The following is a 24407-nucleotide window of genomic DNA, read 5'->3' on the forward strand; positions in this document are numbered from 1 at the left end:
AAAGCAGCATGCCCCACAGTTAGATAGGTAGCTGCTACTTGCTCCAGTTTACAACCTGGAACAAAGGCAGAAAATTACTTGCCCAAATATTATCTGATGATTTACCAAAGCAAATGCCAAGTCCATTAATAAAGTATCATTTAAAATCTTCCTATTTCACAGACACGATCTATTCAGCAGACAGAAAATACAAAGAGAGACTTGCAGCGGTTGTATGCAAGTTATTTAATACTCCTCCCTGCCTAGCCTTGATGTTTGGGGCTTATTTGTCCAAAAGTAAGTTCTTTTGCAAGGTGACTTCTCATCCGATTAAAAAGCAAATATCAAAAAATAAAATGTAGACCAAAACAAGGGAATGGAATCCTGCTATCCAGGAGGCCCATCAAAGACTCCTGAACAAAGAACCAACTTTGTTTCTCCACCAGCTGCTCTTGGAGGCTTACAGGAGCTCACACTCCTCGCTAGCCAGACCGTAACCCACATCAGATATTTGTCCAATGGTTGAGGCCGTCCCATCTGTGTGAAAAATTCAGCAGCCCTTAACACTTCAGCCAAACCCTGCTGAGTTTAACAAGAGCCTGTCAAAAGACTTCGCTGAAGTGTCACCCTCCTCTAACTCTTTTGCTACAACTATCTTCTTTGCCATTTAAAAAAATTCCATTTGGGAAGGTATCAGTGGAATATACTCAGCAGCTTTCTTCTTCAACGCTTCCAAAAAGAACCCTTTACATCTTTGTCACAAGGAGGCAGCAGATCCCCGTAAGTGCTGAAAAGCTCACACAGTGGGGCTCATTTTTTATTGCAGGAGGTCAGTCGCCAGTACTTCCAAAAGCATCAGAACTGCAGAGTTCACTTCAGAGTCAGAGCTCTGAACCTCAGATGATCAGGGTCATATTTAAAGGTGACATTTCCGACACATAAATGGCACTCAGAAGTTCCACCACTCTTGGGCAACCAACAACTGGAACTGGCATGGGGCTATGCAGAACATCAGGCAAGGCAAATGCAAACAAGGTCCTGTCTTAGTTCTCAATGGCCTTTATGGGAAGAAGTGGATTGGCCTGCAATCCAGGGCAACTGAAATGAGGAAATCCTTGCCCTCCACCTTAAAAGAGCGGCAAGAAATAAAGGTTTGGTGGATGCCACAAAGCTGCCAAATTGTATCCCATCACTTCTGCAAATGACAGAAATAGGAAGGTGACTTTTATTATTCTTATTTATTGAATTTATATACTGCCCTATTCCCGGAGGTCTCAGGGCAGTTCACAGAAAAGACCCACATAAAAACCACAATATATATAATAAAAATAACAGCAATAACCCAATAATACCCCCCCCCAAAGAGCCACATTTTAAAAGGGTATGGGATGTTGATCAGGTCAACCAAAGGCCTGGTTAAAAAGGAACATTTTTGCCTGGCGCCTAAAGGTGTATAATGAAGATGCCAGGCGAATTTCCTCCCTGGGGAGAGCATTCCACAGATGGGGAGCCGCTGCAGAGAAAGCCCTGTTCTTGTGTTGCCACCCTCCAGACCTCTCCAGGAGGAGGCACACAAAAAAGGGCCTCAGAAGATGATCTCAGGGTCCAGGTAGGTTCATATGGAAAGAGGCGGTCCTTGAGGTATTGTGGTCCTGAGCCATTTAAGGCTTTATGGGTCAAAACCAGCACTTTGAATTGGGCCCGGAAACTAATTGGTAGCCAGTGCAGTTGGGCCAGGACCAGTGTAATAATAATAATAATAATAATAATAATAATAATAATAATAATAATAATAATAATAATTTATTTATACCCCGCCCATCTGGCTGGGCCTCCCCAGCCACTCTGGGCGGCTTCCATAAAAACCAAAAATACAGTAAAATATCACACGTTAAAAACTTCCCTGAACAGGGCTGCCTTAAGATGTCTTCTGAATGTCAGGTAGTTGTTTATCGCTTTGACATCTGCTGGAAGGGCGTTCCACAGGGTGGGCGCCACTACCGAGAAGGCCCTCTGCCTGGTTCCCTGTAGCTTTGCTTCTCGCAATGAGGGAACCGCCAGAAGGCCTTCGGCGCTGGACCTCAGCGTCCGGGCAGAATGATGGGGGTGGAGACGCTCCTTCAGGTATACTGGACGCTCAAACTGTCTTTTTCCAGTGAACAACCTGAGTCATTTGGGTGTTCCAGAGGTCAGCTAGGGCTTCAACAGGGGCGCCAGTCATATCAGCCAGAAAACCTCCCAGAGCCGTTTGGAATCCCACTGGATCCATCAGCCTCCGAGGGTGGACCTTCCTAATAGGTCCCACACCTCTGGGGATAGGAAAAGGTGCTGACAGCCTAAATCTCAACAGGAGTGATCTGACCATGGCAAGGGACTGGTGCCAATATCCCCCACCTTCAAATCACCCTATTCCTGCCCAGTCGAGAAAACAAGGTCCAGAGTATGGCCTGCCATGTGCGTTGGGCAGATGACATGTTGGGACAGCCACATGGATGTCATGGCAGCCATGAAGTCCTCAGCCGCCCCAGAGCCAGCTGCCTCGGCATGGATGTTGAAGTCTTCCAGAACCAGCAGTCTGGGAGTCTTCGGCACCACCTCTGAGACCAGCTCTGTCCGCTCAGGCAGGGAAACTGCTGGGCAGCAAGGTGGGCAGTAAACCAGCAGAACCCCTAATCTGTCCCATTTGCGAAGATCACACACTCTAGATATGATAGGATACGATAATCTTTATTGTCATTGTCCCATACAGAACAACGAAATTGAAAAAATCTACATCAGACATTCAAAAACCCACAAGCCTGCTATTCCAGCTATCCCAGCCTGTTTAGCCCCCTAAAAACTCTGATACCCCATAATTAAATACAAAATACTCCCATAGAGACTACCTTGCACTGTGTTTAAAACAAAATCATATTTGGATAGAAACTGTTTCTCAGGTGGCTAGTCCTAGTCTTTATAACCCTGTACCTTCTTCCAGAAGGCAGAAGCTGAAAGAGATAATTTCCAAGGGTGCGCACTATCCTGCGCTATCTCTGCAGCTTTCTTATGGCACCTGGAAGCATAGATTTGATCCAAGGTGGGAAGAGTGCACCCAATTATTCTCTCCGCAGTCTTTACAACCCTGGACAGCATTTTCCCTGACCGTGCAGCTCCCTAACCACAAACACATCCCTCCCCCAACTGGACAGAGAGTCTGTAGATAGAGAGTGGATCTCTATAAACCACAACAACTCTGCCTCCCCGACCCTCAAGTCTGGCCTGATGCTGCACTGAGTACCCAGGTGGGCACAGCTTGGTGAGACCAACTCCACCTTGTTCACCCACCCAGGTTTCAGTGATACATGCCAGGTCAGCCTCCTCATCCATAATCAGGTCATGGGTGAGGGAGATTTTATTCTGGGCCGACCTGGCATTCAACTGCAGCAGTCGCAGGTCCAAGGGCTTGCCGATATAATTGCCTGTGCCTTGGGCCCCCTGCCCGGCCTGCCATACCTCCCCCTACCTAGAACCACTGTAACTGAGCCTCCCCCTGCTCTGCTCTCCTCCACTCCTCTCCTCCTGGGCACATGCCACCAAGTGCCCTTATGGCCCAGTTAAAAACAGCTGAAACACTAAACAAAAGAATTTAAAAGGATATAAAAACAATTTAAAAGAAGAAGCCCTCTCTGCTGAGCAGCAGCAGCAGTCCTTATAAAACTTGTCAGGCCCCAATTTGGTTTGATTTGATGTGATTGGTCAGTTAATAAAAAAAAATTCTTTAAAAAAAACTTGTCAGGCCCCACCCTGGGCCAGGTGGAGAGAGGCAGGAGCAGGGTCCTCAGGCTCTCAGCAAGATGGTCCTTAAATCAAGTCACATCACAGATTCACCTAGGGCAAAGGTAAAGGTAAAGGGACCCCTGACCATTAGGTCCAGTCGTGGCCGACTCTGGGGTTGTAGCACTCATCTCGCTTTACTGGCCGAGGGAGCCAGCGTACAGCTTCCGGATCATGCTGCCAGCATGACTAAGCCGCTTCTGGCAAACCAGAGCAGCGCACGGAAACGCCGTTTACCTTCCTGACGGTACCTATTTATCTGCTTGCATTCTGACGTGCTTTCGAACTGCTAGGCTGGCAGGAGCAGGGACCGAACAATGGGAGCTCACCCTGTCACGGGGATTCGAACCGCCGACCTTCTGATCGGCAAGTCCTAGGCTCTGTGGTTTAACCCACAGTGCCACCCGTGTCCCTTCACCTAGGGCAGTGGCTCCCAATTAGCTAAGTACTGTGGAACTCCTGTTTTTCAAAAGCCAAGCCATGTCTCTATGGTAGTTTTTGTTAAGTGAATGGTGCCACGGAACCCCTGGGTGGGTTTACGTGGAGGGTTCCCGACCAGTTGGGAACCACTGACCTAGTGCAATGTACTTGGAAGTAACATTGTGGTGGGGAGGAAACTTATATAGGCCACCTGAGACAAGGTGATGCCACCTCCATCAATGGCCACCCCATCAGAGCATGCACTATGTGCCAACACCAGGCAGGGACAGGCACCTGTGATGCCACCACATCAGCATTAGCAGGGTCAAGTCGAGCAGGTGGCATCCAACCACCCTCTGAATATATTTGCAAGGCTTCCTGTCAACATCCCTTTCGTTTGCCATCTGTTGAAGTAGCAAAGCTATAAAAAGGACTGAAGTATCAGACAATAACCTTGGGAATCAACTTTACTGCCACAGGAATTCTATTTCTCCAGGAGGATACATCATCATCATCATCATCATCTCAATTTATTACTCACACTTTACCATAGGTCCCAGGGCGTGTTACAACAATTTAAAATTCAGCATTAGAAATAATTGAAACAAATCACAGTGAATGAATAGGGTAGAGCCTTAAAACATATCTCAAGTCTCCTCCTCTCACATGCTCTTCTGGGGTTCCCCAAAATAGATGGGCAAATGTGTGGGGAAAGCCCCATTGCAGCAGCTGGATTTCTTCCACTAGGTTCCGCTAGCACACTGGGTTGGTTGAATCTCGCTCCTAGTTTCTCTCATATGCTGAAGACATGCATCTGTTCCTTGCTTCCTGCGCTCCCCAAGAACTCTAGTAGGTTCATAGCACAGGACCTGCCCTTTGCACAAGCCATGCTGTCTGTACTTCGGCAAAACCTGTTCTTCTATATGCGAGACTATTTTATCTTTAGCAATACTTTCCACCACTTCCCCTGCTACAGACATTAAGCTAACCAGCCTGTGATTTCCAGGATCCTACCCCAGTTCACGCTACCCACCTACCACAGTAAATCCCTTTTTTAAAAGCCTCAGTTCTTACTGATAAAGGATTGTAATATGGCATAGGAACAAAGGACAAACCCTTATTCAGATAGCTCAACAGTCAGTCTTTAAGCACTTAGAAAAGGATGCTGAGATTACTAAAACCCAGCATGGGTTTCTCAAAAACAAGTCATGCCAGATGAATCTCATTTCTTTCTCTTTCTTTTTTTTTTATGGAGTTACAAGCTTGCTGGATCAGGGGAATGCTGTGGACATAGTGTATCTTGACTTCAGTAAGGCTTTTGATACTAACAGTAAAATATTTTAGTTATTTAGAGTAGAAGATTACCTGAAAAAGGTGACAAAGAACTGTACCAGGTCCATAAAGTTACTGTGCTGTGAAAATGCAATCTGTAGAGAAGAAAAAGCAAATGAATTATTTGTTGTTGCATTCAGAAACTCATGTTGCAAATAAGCTATTCCGTTTCCAGGGCTAACATAATAATGAAATCCTGCTCCATTTAGATAGTGTTAACACAGCAACCTGTCACTTAAAAGTGGTGCATTGTTGACATATTCGATACCCCACCATTCTACCAGGTACCCAAGGAGGCTTACAACACACGAAACAATAAAAACATGGTGCCATATTAAAAGCACAAATAGAACAGCAGGATAAGAAACATGCATTGCTTAGAACTACAGGAACGTAATCAATACGCTACAACTTCTCTCTCTCATGCTCTATTCATGTCTGAGCACGCATTAATTTATTGCGCTAAAGCTCTGACAACCACAAAAACCTCCCTAATGCTCGGAAGCCACAGTACAGAAGAGTATCGAGATGGTGTAGTGGTTAGGAAGCCATTCAAGTTAAAGCAAGATGGGTTCAGGGTCTAAACCTGGGCCCTCTCAGAAGGGAGAATCCTGCAACATAAAAGACCTCCCCTTGAACCATCCTCAGCAATGACTATCAAGGCAATCCCTCTTGCAGAGAAGTAAAGAGTAGAACTATGCTCTTTATCCTGCTCTTGATAATGTTTCCTGGCCAAAATCCTGAGTTACTGACTCCTCCCTAGCAACTTCCTCAGTTCCAGTCTTCCCACTTTTTTCCATTACGGAAGCCTCCCTAGAGTGAACACCTCTTAAAGTAGTGCATGGCCCTTTAACTGAGAGCAAATCCCCTGGGAGGTGAGATCTAAAACTCTTTTCAGCAGCATAGTGAGAGCTGGACCATAAAGAAGGTTGATCGCCGAAGAATTGATGCTTTTGAATTCTGGTGCTGGAGGAGACTCTTGAGAGTCCCATGGACTGCAAGAAGAGCAAACCTATCCATTCTTAAGGAAATCAGCCCTGAGTGCTCACTGGAAGGACAGATCCCGAAGCTGAGACTCCAATACTTTGGCCACCTCATGAGAAGAGAAGACTCCCTGGAAAAGACCCTGATGTTGGGAAAGATGGAAGGCACAAGGAGAAGGGGACAACAGAGGACAAGATGGTTGGATATTGTTCTCGAAGCTACCAGCATGAGTTTGACCAAACTGCGGGAGGCAGTGGAAGACAGGAGTGCCTGGCGTGCTCTGGTCCATGGGGTCACAAAGAGTCGGACACAACTAAACGACTAAACAACAACAACAATAAACCATCAGCAGACTGCCAGGCAGTGCTGTTGCAGCAACTTGCTGAGATACCTGCTCTCAGGCTCCAGTCCTTAGCTTTCACCTTGCCTGGAGTGCTCACAGTGTGCTGTCCCAGGTCCTGATTCTGTCGTATCACTGAGATCCTCACCACCACCTGCTAATATTTGCAAACAATCTTCGACCAGGACTGCAGACCTTCCCACCCATTGCTTTCCTCCCTTGCCCCTGGGCAGCGACTCCTCTGAAGACTTCAGGCACAAACAGGCTTGCACAGACCTCTGTCAATTTTATTCAAAGCAGCTGCTGCGTTTCCAAGATTACAGGGCGACAGCCACCCCAGCCCAAGTTTGGCACCAGTATGAAAGCTGGCGAGCCAGTCCTGGTCTTTTAAGCAGGATGTCACCACTGTGTCATTCATTCCAAGTCTCCAGGGACGGGGCCAAGAGACAGCCTCCTCCTGATTCTTAGATCCTCATATGAAGGTTAAAATATGGCAGGAAAAACTGGAGAGAATTTAAGGGAAGCATTCTTCTTATTTATTGTTTTGAAATACGAGATTACTTTTGTTTTTACAATTCAGGTCACAGAAGGCTTTTACATATTAAAGCATGTTTGTAACACTTCTAATGCAAATGATGAACCATTTTCTTGTACTTTATCATCTGAGCACATAGCTGCCTCTGAAGACAGTTCAGAAACGTCAGCTGGGGCAGAATTCAGAGGCTAGGTTGCTCATCCTGGTCCAACTGCACTGACTACCAATTTTTTCCGGGCCCAATTCAAAGTCCTGGTTTTGACCTATAAAGCTTAAAAGGCTCAAGACCGTAATACCTCAAGGACCGCCTCTTTCCATATGAATCTACCCTGAGATCATCTTCCGAGGGCCTTCTTCATGTGCCTCCTCCTTGAGAGGTCTGGAGGGTGGCAACACGAGAACAGGGCCTTTTCTGCAGTGGCTTTTCTGGAATGTTCTCCCCAGGGAAGTTCGCCTGCCTGGCACCTTCATTATACACTTTTATGTGCCAGGCAAAAATGTTCCTTTTTAACCAGGCCTTTGGCTGATTTGATTGACATCCTATGCCCTTTTAAAATGTAGGTGGTTTTTTTTGGGGGGGGGGTGTTATTGGATTGTTGTTTTTATTTTGATTATGTATTTTGTGGTTTTATATTTTGATTTTATTCTGTGAACCGCCCTGAGACCTCCGGGTATAGGGCAATATATTAATGATGATGATGATGTTTTAATAAACATTATCTACTTGTCCTCCTTTTCTATCTCTCAGAGTGTCCATTATTTTTACCATACACACCCAATCACAAACCCTGAATAGCCATGCTACGGATGGCAGAACTCCCTCCCCATTTATAAAACTTACTGCCATCGTAGCAGTTGTTAAAAGACACATTAATATTCCGAGATACGATAGCTGTCTTTTTTTAAACAACAAAAACAGAACAATGGATGTAGTATGAATGCACAACTGCACACACAAGTCAAAATTGATTTCCAATGTTTTTGCGCGCTCTCTCTCTCTCTCTTTCTCTCTCGGGACATCATCCATAAATGTGGAACTGAACTGCTTCAATGTCACCACATCTCCAACAGATGTTATTTGCTGTAGTACAAATTCTGCCCGGCCTAGACAGCATGTATTCCTGCTTCAGATCAAATGGGCATGTTCTGACAGATATCCATTTTCAAGAACTCACACGTGCCTGAACTTGGGGTCCCGCAAGCAGCTTGAAACGATGGAATCAAGTGCGAGTTAATATACTACCAAGCAGAACTGAGAAGACCGACACACTTAGCAGTAAAAGAGGAACTGCACTCATTCCTTCTGCAACAGTCTTGTTTTGAGTGGATCAGAAGTTGATTTACAGTTAGAGAAAGCAGCAACCTAACCCACCAACATCATGGAAGCTCATTTTGCAAGTTATTAGGCCAGTAAGCACTGTGTATTTCATTTCAACAAATTAGAGACCAAATCAGCTGTTTTGGATCCAGCGGTGCAAAAAGGAAAAGAAAAAAAGCTTCCAGGATTCTCTGGTTCCTATTTCAGAAAAAAATGGAATGCCAAAACAAATTAAAATACCACACAAAAGCGCACAGAGACCCACAAGGTTGAAAAGTACCCAGACTTTCCAGACAGATAAAACAAACAGAAAAATACACCATGCATGCTTTGTATGAAATCCATCTGTTTTCTTTCCTGCCACCTGTATTTCCTGAGTTCTAATGTTCAGAAGAGTGAAGCCAAACAAACCCCAGAGCTGTGTTTGAATACAAAGCTGCTGCTCAACTTTCTATTGAAAAACAAATTGCCTAGGTATTTCCCAAGCCATGCCAAAAGTTGTCAAGATCATTCATTTTGGTTTTTGACAGTGCATTGTAAAAGGGAAAATTTTAATACTGCCCTTCACCTCAGGGCGGTTCAGCAGCAGCTGGAGACTTAGATTTCCACTTATATTGTTTTTTAAAAGAAATCAGGTCTTCTTGGTTGAATTTTTGAGGCTGAGAAAAGGCAAGGGTGAACCATTAACCTGTAAGAAGAAACAAATCAAGAACCATTCTGCCTGCGGAATATCTCTTCCCAAATCAATAAATGTAAATTCTTTGATACTTTGTGTGGTGGGTGTTAGCCAAAAAAGGTTCCGGTTATTGCACTTTTATTAAATTATGGGGGATTGAATTGCTCCACAAAAGTCCTCCAAACAATGATTACACTGGGGACAAACTTTGAAGAACTTTGAGTAAGTCCAAGAACAATCCTTACTGTATCTTTTGAGAGCCTTGTAGTGTTATATTTTATTGATTCTGGACAAGAGGATAGATCACAATTCCTCAGAGCCCAGGGCCCAAGAATGACCTCCATAACAGCTATTGGCTTTCACCATGAGATTCTAAGTGTGAACACACCATAGATGAGGGTCTCAACAGGAGTTGAAGGTTATAACTAGGGAGTGATGCACTCCGGGACAAAATGATAGGTTCCACATGAGAAAAATCTATCATGTGCTACCCAAATGCTAGGATTCTACAGGAGGAGAACAGGATACGGAAAACAGGGCATAGCTCAGCTTCTTGAGAAGATCAGCTTCCTTTAAAGAAAAAAGCAAACCAACAAGTTTATATCCCTTTTCATGATGTAGCACTGACTGAATAAGTGTGGGCAAATTTCAGACATCGGTGGTGAGGTATGGCTGAATGTAGACTTCAGTGCTCAGAGGTGGAGTTGACCCTCCCATTGCTACAAAACCAGAATTTGGGGTGGAGGAGTAAGAAAATAGTGTCTTTTTTATTTTCTTTTTTTGGCAATCTGCATTTTTTACAGTTCGCAGAATTTGGGTTCCCTGTGTACATACAATCCTGGCTATGCATTGAGGGATGAAAGGCAGAGATGGGGCAAAGAACATGAGAATAAATACTGGTTTTACATTATCCATATTGTTACAAGCCACCCCAATCTCTGCTGAGCGGTGGCAAGAGATTCCAGGGTCTTGGCATTTAACCAGGATTGCGTTTCTACCAGTGGCGTAGCATGGGAGGTGCAGGGGGGCCGGCCGCACCGGGCGCAACATCTGGGGGTTAGGGTTAGGGGGCGCAAATCCACAGGTTAGGGGGCGCAAATCCACGGGTTAGGGGGCGCAAATTACTTGCCTTGCCCCGGGTGCTGACAACCCACGCTACTCCACTGACACACCTTCAGGAAATATGGTTTATTCACACATATTTACACCTGAGTTTTATGGGGAGAGAGTGCACAACACATATATCGTCCTTCCCAGCATTACAGCATGGGATTCAGGGGCACCCTAAATGCCATCCCCATGTCTCTTTGCAACCGCACACTCCAGACAGTCATCATGGCTGCTTCCCATCAGTCCCTGCATGGAGTTCCTCCCCCTTCTTGCTTCTTCCCAGAAAGCCCTGCTCCCTAAACATCTGTCGTAAAAGGGCACCCTCTTTTTCTGCGGTGACATCACACCCCCGTCTTTATCCTGGCAACCTCCCTCTGTGCCTGGCAAGGTCTTGTTCCTGGTTGATGACTTCCATTGAGGGGTAATGGGTAGCCATCACAACCACTGTTTCGTCAATGACCCGCCATCGTCAGGCTGGCCTCATGAAGAAGTTTGTTGTTGTTTAGTCGTTTAGTCGGGTCCGACTCTTCGTGACCCCATAGACCAGAGCACGACAGGCACTCCTGTCTTCCACTGCCTCCTGCAGTTTGGTCAAACCCATGCTGATAGCTTCGAGAACACTGTCCAACCATCTCGTCCTCTGTCGTCCCCTTCTCCTTGTGCCCTCCATCTTTCCCAACATCAAAGTCTTTCCCAGGGAGTCTTCTCTTCTCATGAGGTGGCCAAAGTATGGGAGTCTCAGCTTCGGGATCTGTCCTTCCAGTGAGCACTCAGGGCTGATTTCCTTCAGAATGGAGAGGTTTGATCTTCTTGCAGTCCATGGGACTCTCCAGAGTCTCCTCCGGCACCATAATTCAAAAGCGTCAATTCTTTAGCGATCAGAAGTTAGGTGATGTTATTTCCCAGTCCTTGAGAAATTCAGGAATTTATGAGTCTGCTCAAATTCTGACTCTTCATTGAATGTAGAGATCTGCCCCACCCCACCCCCTCATAACAAGGGGCACTACCTGCTCCTTAAATCAGAAAGAATATCCCATCGTGCAATATGCACTGGAATTTTCTTGCACTTCATTGGCAAGAGCCTTTGCTATACAATGAAATGACCTGAAAGAGATTTCACACATACATACACACACCTACAGCCACAGGCTGCTGCCAGGGGCGAGATATTGGCCTCTGGAATTCCCCCTTAGCTGCATTCAGAGAAAACCCAGGGAAAGTCTTGATTGGTCCTTGTTGCTGGTGCAGAAGAGACGTTTTTGAAAAGGAGCCATTCCTTCTTTACTTAGCCATTTCATTTCTCCTTTAGTGGAAGCAGAATGTGTTCTGGATTACTTAAACCACAACAGCTATTAGGAAAAGCTCTTCACAGCTTAAGTAGTCAGACTCGCTGCAGTAGGTAGGTAGAATTCACATGGAACAAAATTGGCGGCGGGGTGGGGGGGGGAGTCTTAATTTAAAAAGTATATATGACTCACTGTTTCCACAGGCAGAGTTTAAGGATTGGAGTTCAAGCAAGGAGACTTCCTGACAAACCTTTAAAACAACAACCCTCCTCTTGGATCTGATGCGTGTTTGTTCAACGAAGCTGGTTTGAATTATTTGCTGTTTGGCAGCAGAGATGTTAGAATCAGGCTAGGATGCTTGCCTGCATGGTTTCTGTTACCTTTTTTTTTTTTTTGCAAAAGTAATAGGATAATTTATTTCATTTAACACATGTCTGCGCATTTAACACACTCGGGAACATCCAGTGAAGCTGAACACTGGGAGATTCAGAAGAGACAGAAGAAACTACTTTTTCACATGGTACAACCATGTAATTTGCTTCCCCAAGAGGCAGTATTGAGTGGGACATATTCCTGGAGAAGAACTATCAATGACCACCTCCAATATCAGACTCTTAATCTTAGTGTCATGGGTTCGAGTCCCATGCTGGGCCAAACAATTTCTGCATTGCAGGGGGTTAGACTAGATGACCCTTGGGTCCCTTCTTTGATTCTATGACTCTGGCCTGATCCAGCAGGGCTCTTGTGATGTCCTTACGCATCGTTTTTGTTCTTTCTCTCTGCACCCCACCTCCCTCAAGAAAAGCAGCTCATGATAAACTGTGTATCAACATAGCTTACCGTATCAATACAATCTCATGCAAATGAACCCCCCCCCCCAAGACCACTTGGATAACAAGACTGAAACCTTGTGGTTGGAAATAGGCCAACGTCCCTAGACAAAGCATTCTACGGGGCCATCATGGAAAAAGCCCTGCTCCCCATCCCAGGGAGCAAAGCTTTTTCTGAAGGCTTTTAAAGCTATGGAGGCTCAGTTGGCGAGAGGCAATACCCAAGGCAGGCCAGAGGCAGCACCCTGTATATTGGTTTAGAGATGCTTGAGCAGTTTGGTTTCTCCAAATTCTGATGCAAACGGACGTGATCAGCATCTCCCAAGCTAATGTAGTGTAATTACCCTTTTGGGTTTTCCACTTCTCAAAATCTTGTGGCACACTCAGCGGCTCAAGTAAGTTAGCAAATGTGTATTTTAAAATGAAATGCATTTGGAAATGCATACACTGAGATAAAATATGCATATTATCTCCTCACCCCTTATATACCCAAGCTGATCACTGGTCCTTGGAGGTTAAGGGGTGATATGATAGCCATGTTCAAATACATAAAAGGATGTCACATAGAGGAGGGAGAAAGGTTGTTTTCTGCTGCTCCAGAGAAGCGGACACGGAGCAATGGATCCAAACTACAAGAAAGAAGATTCCACCTAAACATTAGGAAGAACTTCCTGACAGTAAGAGCTGTTCGACAGTGGAATTTGCTGCCAAGGAGTGTGGTGGAGTCTCCTTCTTTGGAGGTCTTTAAGCAGAGGCTTGACAACCATATGTCAGGAGTGCTCTGATGGTGTTTCCTGCTTGGCAGGGGGTTGGACTCGATGGCCCTTGTGGTCTCTTCCAACTCTATGATTCTATGATTCTATCTTAGCAGGAGGACCACCTGCCATTTGGAATTCTCTCCCATTAAATATTAGCCAGGAGCCACCTCTGTTATCTTTTCGGCACCCACTAAAAACCTTCCCATTCCAGCAAGCTTTTTAAATAGAAACCTTTCCCAGTCTGCATCTGCACTGGGATTGTTTTCAAGAGGCTGTTGTTGTTTTGTTGTTTGTTGTTTACCGCCCTGGGCTCCTTTGGGAAGAACAGTGGGATACAAACTAAATTACTTTTAAAAAATATGAATAATAATATCTAAATGCATATTTTGAGATAAAATACATATTTAAATACAGTGTGACATTTGGTGCAGATTCCTCCCCCCCCCCCTTTTACCGAAACACTGCAGATTAATGCAGAAATGGGACAAAAGACTTAGGAGTGAGAGACTGATCCATCCATTCCTAGCATTAGCCCCAGAAGCTAATTGGCAAGAAGCATTAATACAAGTCAAACTGCAGGAGATAAAGTTCAACAGAAAAACCAGCAGCATACAATTTGCCTTTTCTGGCATAGCGCAGATGAAATCCATGCCACAGGAGGAAAGAGAGTATTTATTTCTGAAGCAGCATGAAGTACAGTACTGTTTCCTGGATGCTGCAGGATCTGCTCCAGTTAGCAACTAGAAATTATTCTGCCCTTTAAAAAGGGGGCTCCCATTAGCAGCAAAATTAATTGCATTTCTTTGTTTTAGACTCATTTTGCTTTAACAATACTATTGACGATTGTTCAGCTGGCACAGGAGCTCTATTAGCTGAAGCACAAGTAAAACTCAAGACTCAGATCTCCTAGGATCTTGCAACCTAACCATTCCAAGGTCTGCTCCCAGCGGCAGTTTATTAGGGTAGCAATTGCATGTGCCCAGAAGTAGCCTGGTGTTCGACTTTCTACAAAGAAAGATGCAACTTCAATTTCCCTGGTTTGCTGGGGGGGGGGGGATGACAAAGGGATGGCTGATGGCTCTGCAGTATTGTCCAAACACCATTTGGACAAAAGAAGTTGGCAAAAGCGGCTTTCTTCCCAGTGGGGCAGCATCCCCCCATAACTCCATATGAAGAAGGGAGTGGGTTGAGCCATGACTTTTCATTTTAGCGTGACAGCAAAACGAAGAGCAACAGAAGGAAATATAACCTCACGGAAGTGACCGTGCAAACAGCACTCATCACTTGGTAAAACTACTGCCATGTGAAATACTATTGGCTTAGGTATGTTCGGTTCTCAAAGGTAGAAGAAGATACTTCCTATTTGGAATGAAGCACCCAGTGAGGATGCGGGTGGCACTGTGGTCTAAACCACTGTGCCTAGGGTTTGCCGATTGAAAGGTTGGCAGTTCAAATCCCTCTCGATGGGGTGAGTTCCCGTTGTTCAGTCCCTGCTCCTGACAACCTAGCAGTTCGAAAGCATGTCAAAGTGCAAGTAGATAAATAGGTACTGCTCTGGCGGGAAGGTAAATGGCATTTCCGTGTGCTGCTCTGGTTTCGCCAGAAGCGGCTTAGTCATGCTGGCCACATGACCCAGAAAAACTGTCTGTGGACAAACGCCAGCTCCCTTGGCCAGTAAAGCAAGATGAGCGCTGCAACCCCAGAGTCGTCCGCAACTGGACTTAACTGTCATGGGTCCCCTCTACCGTTTACCCAGTGAGGCATAAGGTATATCCCAATGGTTAAATGGGGACAGATGGACAGGCGTTTCACCTTGAAACAGCCCAAATTCAAAGACAGCCTTAACAAATATAAAGGAAGTGCACGGCCTGTTTCACCAGAAAGATTATTTCATGGTCTGAAAATGCATTGGAGGACTCTCAAAAGGACATTTTCGAGGGTCTGCATGGAAAGGACAGGAAGGAACCTCCAATGCATGATCTCTACAGGTGCTGTGCTGGGCAAGACCCGTACTCTCATCCAGCAGAACTCTTTTTACACGCGTATTTGAGTCTCTGAAAGATGCACGTTCAAGACTTTTGTTCTTTTCTTTCCCTGGCTGCTTCTCGTTTTCGCTGCATTGACAGCGTTGTCGGTGACCAAGCTGTGCACTTGACATCTGAATTTTGGTCCGGTGCATTGCAGCTTTACCTTTGCCGCTTCTTTTAAGTATTCTGCCGCGAGCACATTCCCCAACGCTTCAATTGTTTCTGAACGAGAGAGACAGCTCTTTTCTTGGGCTGTCACACAAGCACATATTATTGGATCACTACGGATGCCGTTTCACATATCAAGGTACAGGCTAACAACTTTTTCGCCTTCTCTCCCCTCCCCACCCTGCATCCCATTGTTCCGTTTCATCCTCATTTACTGCATCCAGCAATTTGCTACCTAACTCTACTCCTAAAAATAGATTGCGGTAGATTTTCCATCATTGCAATCAGGCTACAAAATGTTTGTGCTGAACTTCTTGAGAGTTTGTCGCATAGATGTAACAAATGCTTCAATTGATTCTGTGCGGGAATGAGCTGGGGAAAGAACGGTGGCAGTAGGAAACTTGCTTTGAAGGGCAGAAGGACACCAAGTTCCACTCAGTGGAGACCAACGGTAGGGAACCTCCAGCTCATGGGCCAAACCTGGCCGGCCAGGCCATTTTGGGGTAGCCACAACCACCAACCCTACATCTGATTTCATACATGACATCAGGAACAGGGCAGATAAGGCCAAGTGTCAGGGGACTGCCATCGGAACAGGCAAGGGAGGCAGAGGGGCAGTTGGGATACAGGGAACCTCTGAAAATCTTGAGAAGCAGTTCCTCTTCCTGTGGTGGGGAAAGCCACACCTCCAGTGGGGAAGAGGGGGCGGGACCAGAGGACGCTACTGGGAGCCCCAGCATTGCACCTCATCAGTCTGAGGGTGGGGAAAGCCACACCTCCCCGGTAAAGGAGGGGAAAGGGCTAGAGGATGCTACTGGGAGCCTCGGCACCGCTCCTTGCCAAGCCAGCCAAGAGGGAAGCATGCCTCTTCCGTCGCCCACCTTGCGCAGAGGTGTAAAACGCAAAGAAGGAAGGAAAAGGCTGGGGGTGACTAAGCTCTTATGCTGGGGAAGGACCCGGAAACGACCACTCCCGGATTCTGCTAGTGACTGAGGCAGACATGAACTGATGGTTCTGCACTGTAAATAGTTTTGCACCCAAATAAAACCAGGTGAAGACAGGTCGGAGTCCTGCCTGGTTACTCGCGAGCAACCACCACTGACATCTGACACTGAGGTTTTGCAAGATCCACCAGGAGCTTCAAGCATGCTCCCACCCTTGCCTTCCCTTGGGCTCAAGGAGGGGAAGAAGTTTCCATTCAATGAAGGAAGCTGCTCCTCCCTCCCAGCGCTGCTTCATTCAAGCTATTAGCTTATATTCATCTGGGAGGATTTTCTCTGTACAGAAGGAACCAGCCTATTCGCTGTTTTCCTTATCCTAAAGGGCAGGAGAACAAGTTGCACATGGAAGCATCCCAGGGCTGTTATGCGACACCGATCCAGCTGCTGCAGGGTCACGTATTATTCTCAGTCTATAAAGGAGCTACTAAGGTCTTGTTCTAGCCTGGATATAGCCTGGGGGGGCGAAATGCGTGGAGGTGCAACTCCAGAATTCCCAACCGAGGTCCCTGCTCATCTGGGTCACTTTCTAGCTGTCAGTAGTAAGTGAAGACATTTATATTCTGACAGGTTCCTTGATTGATTTCCACTGTCTTTTTGATCGATGGTTCTTCGCTGCTTGCTCGGATGAGCACTTTGTTACAGGGAGGCTCCTGGTCTATAGTTGCATCATCTTACTATTGGAATACTTCGGATCTGCAGCTGCTGTTTCACAGCCAAATCTGAGATTTTGCACTTTTGGTACAGGGGCTTTTGCAGGGAATGTTACAGGACACATTAGGCAATTTTCAGGAAGCAGAGGAGAGTGTTATAGAAACATATAAAGTGCATCAGGGGTATGAACCCCCCTGAGACCTCCAGGTATAGGGCGGTATATAAATTCAATAAATAATAATAAAATAATAGAATCGTAGAATCAGAAGGGACCCTGAGGGTCATCTAGTTCAACCCCCTGGCATGCAAGAATCTCAATTAAAGCATCCATGACAGATGGCCAAACAACCTCTGCTTAAAAACCTCCATTGAAGGAGAGTCTACCGCCTTCTGAGTGAGTCTTTTCCGCTGTCAAACAGTTTTTACCTTCAGAAAGCTCTTCCTGTGGTTTACTAAGAATCTCCTTTCATGTAACTTGAAGACATTCGTTCAAGGCCTACTCTCCAGAGCAAGAGAAAACAAGCTTGCTCTGTCTTCCATGTGACAGCTCTTAAAATGGTATCCTGACTCAGTCTCCTCTTTTCCAGGCTAAACATGCTCAGCTTCTGCAACCGTTCCTCATAAGGCCTGGTTTCCAGACCCTTGATCATTGCACCTTACCATTTCCAGAAGATATCTAACCCCTGCTCCCCCCCTCTCTCTCACACACAGTGTTGGCAGCTATCACAGGACAGAGAAAACAGATCAATACAAAAGCAACGTTTTCCCAAATAACAATTTATAAGGAAGATTAAACAATTAACTGAACCATTATTTATCAGACAGACAAAGCCAATCATAAAAACTTATATAGTGTTTATTGATCACTCACATTCTTATAATAATTTTTGGTTCTGAACAGGCTAGATGCATCTCTTCTGAGATTTATTTCCATATTAAAATTCACATTTCCTAATTTGTATCTCTGAACTCTTTATGTCCTCTTCTCTTCTTAAAAATAATTCACTGATTCACATCCAGGAAAGTCTTTTAACAAAATGAACTTCAGGTGTGCATTGACTGTGTACTCCCCAAATTGTGGGGTGGACCAGGAGAGGTTTTCACATTTGAATTTAGTATGCCCTAAATTTCAAGTTGTTTTTTTGGACTTGCCTGCCCTTGGTCCAAAAAAACCCCAGTGTGGTTGGGATTTAACACTAGGCCTACTCAGAGTAGACCCACTGAAATTAATGAACATGACTCAGTTGGGTCAATTAAATTCAACAGGATTACTCTGAATAAAAATTTGCTTAATTTCACCCTGCATTTTTAAAGTGACACTGCATTATTATTCTTTTCTAAAAAGCAAAACCAATATGACAAGCTCAGTGCGAGTAGGGAGGGGTGGAGAAATCATTTGCTCTGACTGACACTGTTTCTGAACCCAAATGTTTGACACCACTTACAACACACACCAAGTCCTGGGTGCCACTCAAGTACAGTCGTACCTTGGTTGTCGACCGCCCTGGAACTCGAACGTTTTGGCTCCCAAACGCCCAAAATCCGGAAGTGATTGTTCCGGTTTGTGAACATACTTTTGGAACACAAACGTCCAACAGGGCTTCCGCGGCGTCTGATTCGCTGCAGGACCTTCCTGCAGCCAATCAGAAGCCACGATTCAGTTTTCAAACGTTTTGGAAGTCGAACGGACTTCCGGAACGGATTCCATTCAACTTCCAGGGTAGGCATGACTGTATAAGTCCAGGGTTACTGTCCCTCTGATTGGCTCCGGGAAATCTAGAAATTTCACCTCTTTGTCATGACTGGAAGACATATGTAGCCATTCTATGTAAGGGTAGTTGAAGTCATTAATCACTATAACAGCTCCTCTTTCGGATGCTTCCTTCATTTAATTCTGCATCTCAATGCCTCCCTGAACATTTTGATTGCAGGGACAATAGCACACACCCCCAGTACGAAATTACTCAATTCCCACTACCAACTGAAGTCAGGAAGTGGCACAGGAGATTTGCATTTCACGATGGAGCTTGTACTTTAAATATTAAGAAAAATAACTTCCCTATACAGGATTCACTTCAGACGGCTCGGGGGTTGGATAACTCCATACCCTCCAACATTTTTCCAGTGAAAATAGAGACATCCTAAAGCAGGCATGTTCAAAGTCCGTTTTGGGGGCCTAATCCAGCCTGCCAGTTGATTTAATCCAGCCCCCGTGGCAGTATATGTCCTGGGGTAAAATCCTAAGAAAATCTCAGCAACTTTGGGGTAAAATTGTGGAAAAAGCTCAACAACTTTGGTCGGCCCTCACGCATGTTCACTTCATCAAATCCGGCCCTCTTTGAAAAAAGTTTGGGCACCCCTGTCCTAAGGAAAAGTGGGACATTCTGGGATCAAATCAGAAACCAGGACAGCTTCTCTAAATCAGGGATGTTCCTGGAAAATAGGAAAATCAGGGATGTTCCTGGAAAATAGGGAAACTTGGAGGGTCTGGTATTGTTCAAACCCCTCCAGGTTCTCTAGAAGGAACCTCAAGGGCAACAGCAACCCAAATCAGTACAACAAAATGGTTAATAATACCTGCACCCTCAAACAGTGATTATTGTGCACGAGACTCAGCTTGTAGCACTGCCAAGGAAACAGAAGTACCACTGACCTTACAATCCTCACTGCGGGTGTAAGGTCAGAACATACCACCGTCAAAGTATGAGTGCCCATCCCACTTATAAGGCTTTCTCATTCAGTCACCAATTGACAGAGCTTTCAAATGAGCTCCGTTTGGACTCCGATGTTTGTGCCACTACGTCAAACCAAACTACAGAACCGCTAGCACACACGGGGAGGAGAACTTTAACACTGGCGCGTAAAACTGCTGACACAACACAATCAAAGGAGATTTGAAGTGTTTCCCATTACTAACTTGTCAGATACATATAGCGAAAAAATGAGCCAAGGTAGAAAGGGGGGCGGCGGCTTTACTTTGTTTGTTTGAACGGAGAGCCATCTGTAAAATTCCACTGCTGGTTTCTACAACTCAACCTCTTTGCTTCTCAGTTTGGAGGCTTCTAAAAACCACTGAGCTTAACCCTCTGAGATCACGACACCCTTTAACAACTCTCACGACTGTGCAAACCAACACACGGAGGAAGGATGGGGATCTGAAACATGAAACTGCCATTCTCATATATTACTTTGCTGATGATCGACACCTACACTGGTTATACAGCATGCGGAAGACGAATTTGCCAATTCTATTTCTAGAAAGGCTCATTCCGCACGGCACGTGCCAAATAAACTAAATTAAAACTGAAACCATAAATAAGACAAACCGATTGCAGACTTGATTAATTTTCTAAATCAGAAATGAACCCTTTTTTTACAACAAACACCAACCATTTGCAGCGCAGACAGCAAACTGTATCCAACAAAAACTTACCCGTCTTCCCCAAAGGAAGCTGACAAACTTAAGCAGACTTGACAATGTGGCTGTCACAAGCCAAAGTGGCTTAAACCAAACCGATTCAGTAAACAGACACTAACTTCAAGTTTTTAAAGAACGGTGATCTACATTTTGCTAACTGTGAATTCTAGAGAGCTTTTTATAGAAGAGATTGCTTAAATGAAGGAAGCTGGGAGGGAGGGAGGGTGGGAGGGAGGGACATTCTACACCAATATACTTTTAAAACCAACTGGTGGTTTTGAAGAGAGGTGGAGCAATATTTTAAGGGTGGGAGCTCAGCACTGGCAAATGCACAACTATCAGTCGTACAAAAGAGCATTTATATGCTTGCAGCTTCCTAAAGAAAACCAGGCAGAGGGGAAAGGAGAGCCAGGAGGACAAGGAAGTCTTGAAACAGGAACTCCAGGACAAACAAGGGCGAGCGATCAAAGGACCAACATCTACGATGGATTCTTGCAATGGGCGGCTGTTCCCAGAGATTTAAAAAGCCTTGTATCTGGCACACACCACAACAGGACAAAAACTTAAACGTCAGTTAACAAAGGAAGGGAAATGCGCCAGCACATTAATTAAGCTGCCCAAATTAAGAATACAAATACTGGCTTCAGGTTAAAATCAGAGAAAAGGAAAGTGACTAAGAATGGGTAAACAGCAAAACAAAAGGAATTACACTGAACATATAATTTCATCCTATTTCAGTTCTCCACTGTGGGCCAAACTACATGCAGCACTAAATGCGCCACTTGGAAGCATATCAGGGTTTTCTCATTTGTTTTTTAAGTTTAATAATGGGTGTGAGGGTCCCTAATTTCCATTGGGACCCTTTTCTCCCCAGTCTGAACGCTAGTAAAAAAATAATAATCTCCTGCCTCGGCTATTAGCTTTAGAGGGAAAAGGCTATCATTATTGCCAATGAGTCCTTGGGGGCAGGGAATGCACATTTTTCACTCTCTCCAAGTCAATGCACACATACACCTTCCTTTATGTACAACAGGGTCTGGCATTGCCCACGTGGCATTTTTGCCACTTGTTGAACTGCAACGCCCCCTCAATAATACAAGTTGGCTTGATTTTTTACATTCCACCCCACTTCTAAACATGGGGCAGAGGGAGAGAGACCAAGACCAGACATGCAGAGTTGGCTGTACAGTTCCTCCGGCCGTGTTCAGATTCAAACACATGGCAGGCCAAGTTCCTAAAGGGTTGATGGGCAGGGATTTGACCCATCTTTCAACACCCAGCTCTTGCCAAAGGAGGGCACTGGCAGGGAGACTGGCAATACCAACAAGGAAGGCTACACAAAAAAGGCTAGTGGGAAGTGTGATATCACTCACAATAAATAACTCTTGGCCAGGCTTGCTTACTGATTTAATTAGCAAGGATAGCGATACACAGTTCCTGCTCGCCTGCTGCCAACTGGTTAAGGTCACAGAGCCACCATCCATGTCACCTACTTAAGTCCTTCGTGTACCTTTCAACTTGGAGCTTATCACATTCATATCCAATTCATTTGCATCCATTTGTTGCTGTTTATAATATTTCTTACTCTGTTTGCCGCATTTACAGACTGCTTTTCGCCATGCGTGGTCTCATAACGGTATTCCGAACTTAACAATGGAAAGCGTAATGCTGGTGGTTAACGAAAGAAGTTTAAAGACTCTCTCAAGGTGAATCTAAAAAAATGTGGTATAAACCTTGACAACTGGGAAGCATGGGCCTCCAAGCACTCCAATTGGACACTAAAGGTGTCATGGGCTTTGAAGATGCTCAAACTCAGGACAAAAGGGAGAAATGCGCTAAGAGGAAGGCACACTTGGCAAACTCTCACCGTGATCAACTCCCGCCCGAATACCTATGTCCCCACTATGGAAGGACGTGTGGATCCAGAATTGACCTCCACAGTCACTTAAAGACCTACTGTTAAGACCATGTTCATGGAAGACAATCTTACTCAGCTACGAGTGATCACCAAAGAAGAAGAAGAGCGAGAAGCCCACCAGCGGGCATGAAGTTCTGCAGAAGTCCCCCACAGGGGAGGAAACCCAGGTAGGGAAGGGAGATGAAAGCATACACAGCAGAAGGGAGGGTTCATTCCATTATACAAGTACTCAGATCCAAGTTTTTAAAAATGGGGTTTGCACTAACAGACTGCTTCTCAAGATGGAGACATTCCACAAGCACCGTCTGAATGGCCTCAAGTTGAAAGACAATAAAAATGTTGTGGCCCCATAAAACCTACTGCATTTAGCCGCCCAGGAGATCTCATAAGCAACAACCGACACAATCTGAATTGCACTGAGGCTGCAGAGTGAGTTAGATCACAGCCAAAGCGTGATAATGGCAATAGGCGATGGCTTCTAGCATACAAATACATACAGTACAGGACATGAACATTTGTTGGGGTATCGGACATCAGCACAAACAGACAGAACAGAGTATACAGAACAGCTCCCATATATTCCAGTCATTCCCTAGTGGTTATGTGAATGGAAGGGTCTCTTACCTGTATCTTTATTGGCCAGGTGAAGTTGCTCACGTAGACAAAGAAAGTGATGTTGGGATTGTTGCGGAAGTCAAATTTCTCATTGGAGAAGCTGTCTTTGTACTCCTTGATTTGGCTCTTTGAAACCACCGGAATCTCCTCCCCTGCCTGGGTGCCAGCTGTTGGGAGTATTTTAAAAGAAACATTCTCATCTGTCGGGAGTGAAGATTTTCAGGCTCAGGTTCAAATCCTCACTTGGCCACAAGGCTTACTTGGTGGCCTTGAACACTCTCAAACTAATCTACCTCAAAGGGCTGTTGGAAGGGCCTAATGGGTTGGGGTGAGGGGAGCCCTTGGGGCAAAGCCAAAATATAACTGAAATGAAATAAAGATAGACGTTTTTGTGCAAATCCTTGGTAACATTACAAGGGGTGCTCTTAAATTATACAGCAGCGCTAGTTGATAAAACAATAAAAATTATTCTGTTTCAACAAGACAGTACTGAGCTCAGTTTCATTACTGCGATTAAGAAACACACAAACGACTGTTGCATACAAAATTAACATTTCGGCTGCCAACGCAAGCATTCAAGATCTGGAAATCGGATAAACTGTTCTACTTCGTTTCTCAGATTATCTTTAGAGTGAAGCTATGCCTCAATATACAGACTATTACACGGCACAGCAGCCTTCTAAATCCCTAAGTCACCCATAGGGTATCTGCATATAAAGAGGCTATAAGCCAGAACTGGCTGCCTGATCTGAGAGCTGCCTCTTGCCCCCGGCTGAGTTGCTGTGCACCAACTGTGTCAGAAAGACGATCTGTCTAGCTAAGGAGGAAATAGGAAGACTGGAAGCAGAACAACGAGGAGCAGGAAGTTGAGGGATGCAGGGTGCTAAGAGGCAATGGAAGGAGTTTGGGCTGTTCAAGGCCAATGAAAGAGCCAGGTCAGAGGGGGACTGGCCTCTGGTTCAGCAGAACTGGCCAAATATCTGGCCACTGGTCTCTGATTTAAATATGCCACCACTGCTTTCCAGACATTTCTAGTTCAGACACTGGGCATTTGGAAACAGGAAGAATTGTCCTCACCTGCAAAACTTGTTGACCAAGTGATGTTGAGGTTGAAGTTTTTAGAAGCATTGATAAACATGTCCAGGTCTCTGTTTTGCTGATTTCAGGGGACAAAGAAAGCAGCACAGATTAATGGTTTACACACAGAGAGCAGCTTCCATCACGTTTT

The 24407-nt window shown here is 45.2% G+C and overlaps 1 protein-coding gene across 1 annotated transcript in view; it reads right to left on the bottom strand.

The window, feature by feature from the left end:
* ATRN (attractin) overlaps positions 1-24407 on the bottom strand; it is a 165335-nt gene that overhangs the window by 45191 nt on the left and 95737 nt on the right. Inside the window, 3 exon segments of the mRNA XM_081924761.1 lie at positions 5578-5639; positions 23189-23346; positions 24257-24335. Coding sequence (XP_081780887.1) covers positions 5578-5639; positions 23189-23346; positions 24257-24335 — 299 coding nt within the window.

This window comes from Podarcis melisellensis, assembly GCF_964234715.1.
Source record: "Podarcis melisellensis genome assembly, chromosome: 9".
Taxonomy (NCBI): Eukaryota; Metazoa; Chordata; class Lepidosauria; order Squamata; family Lacertidae; genus Podarcis; species Podarcis melisellensis.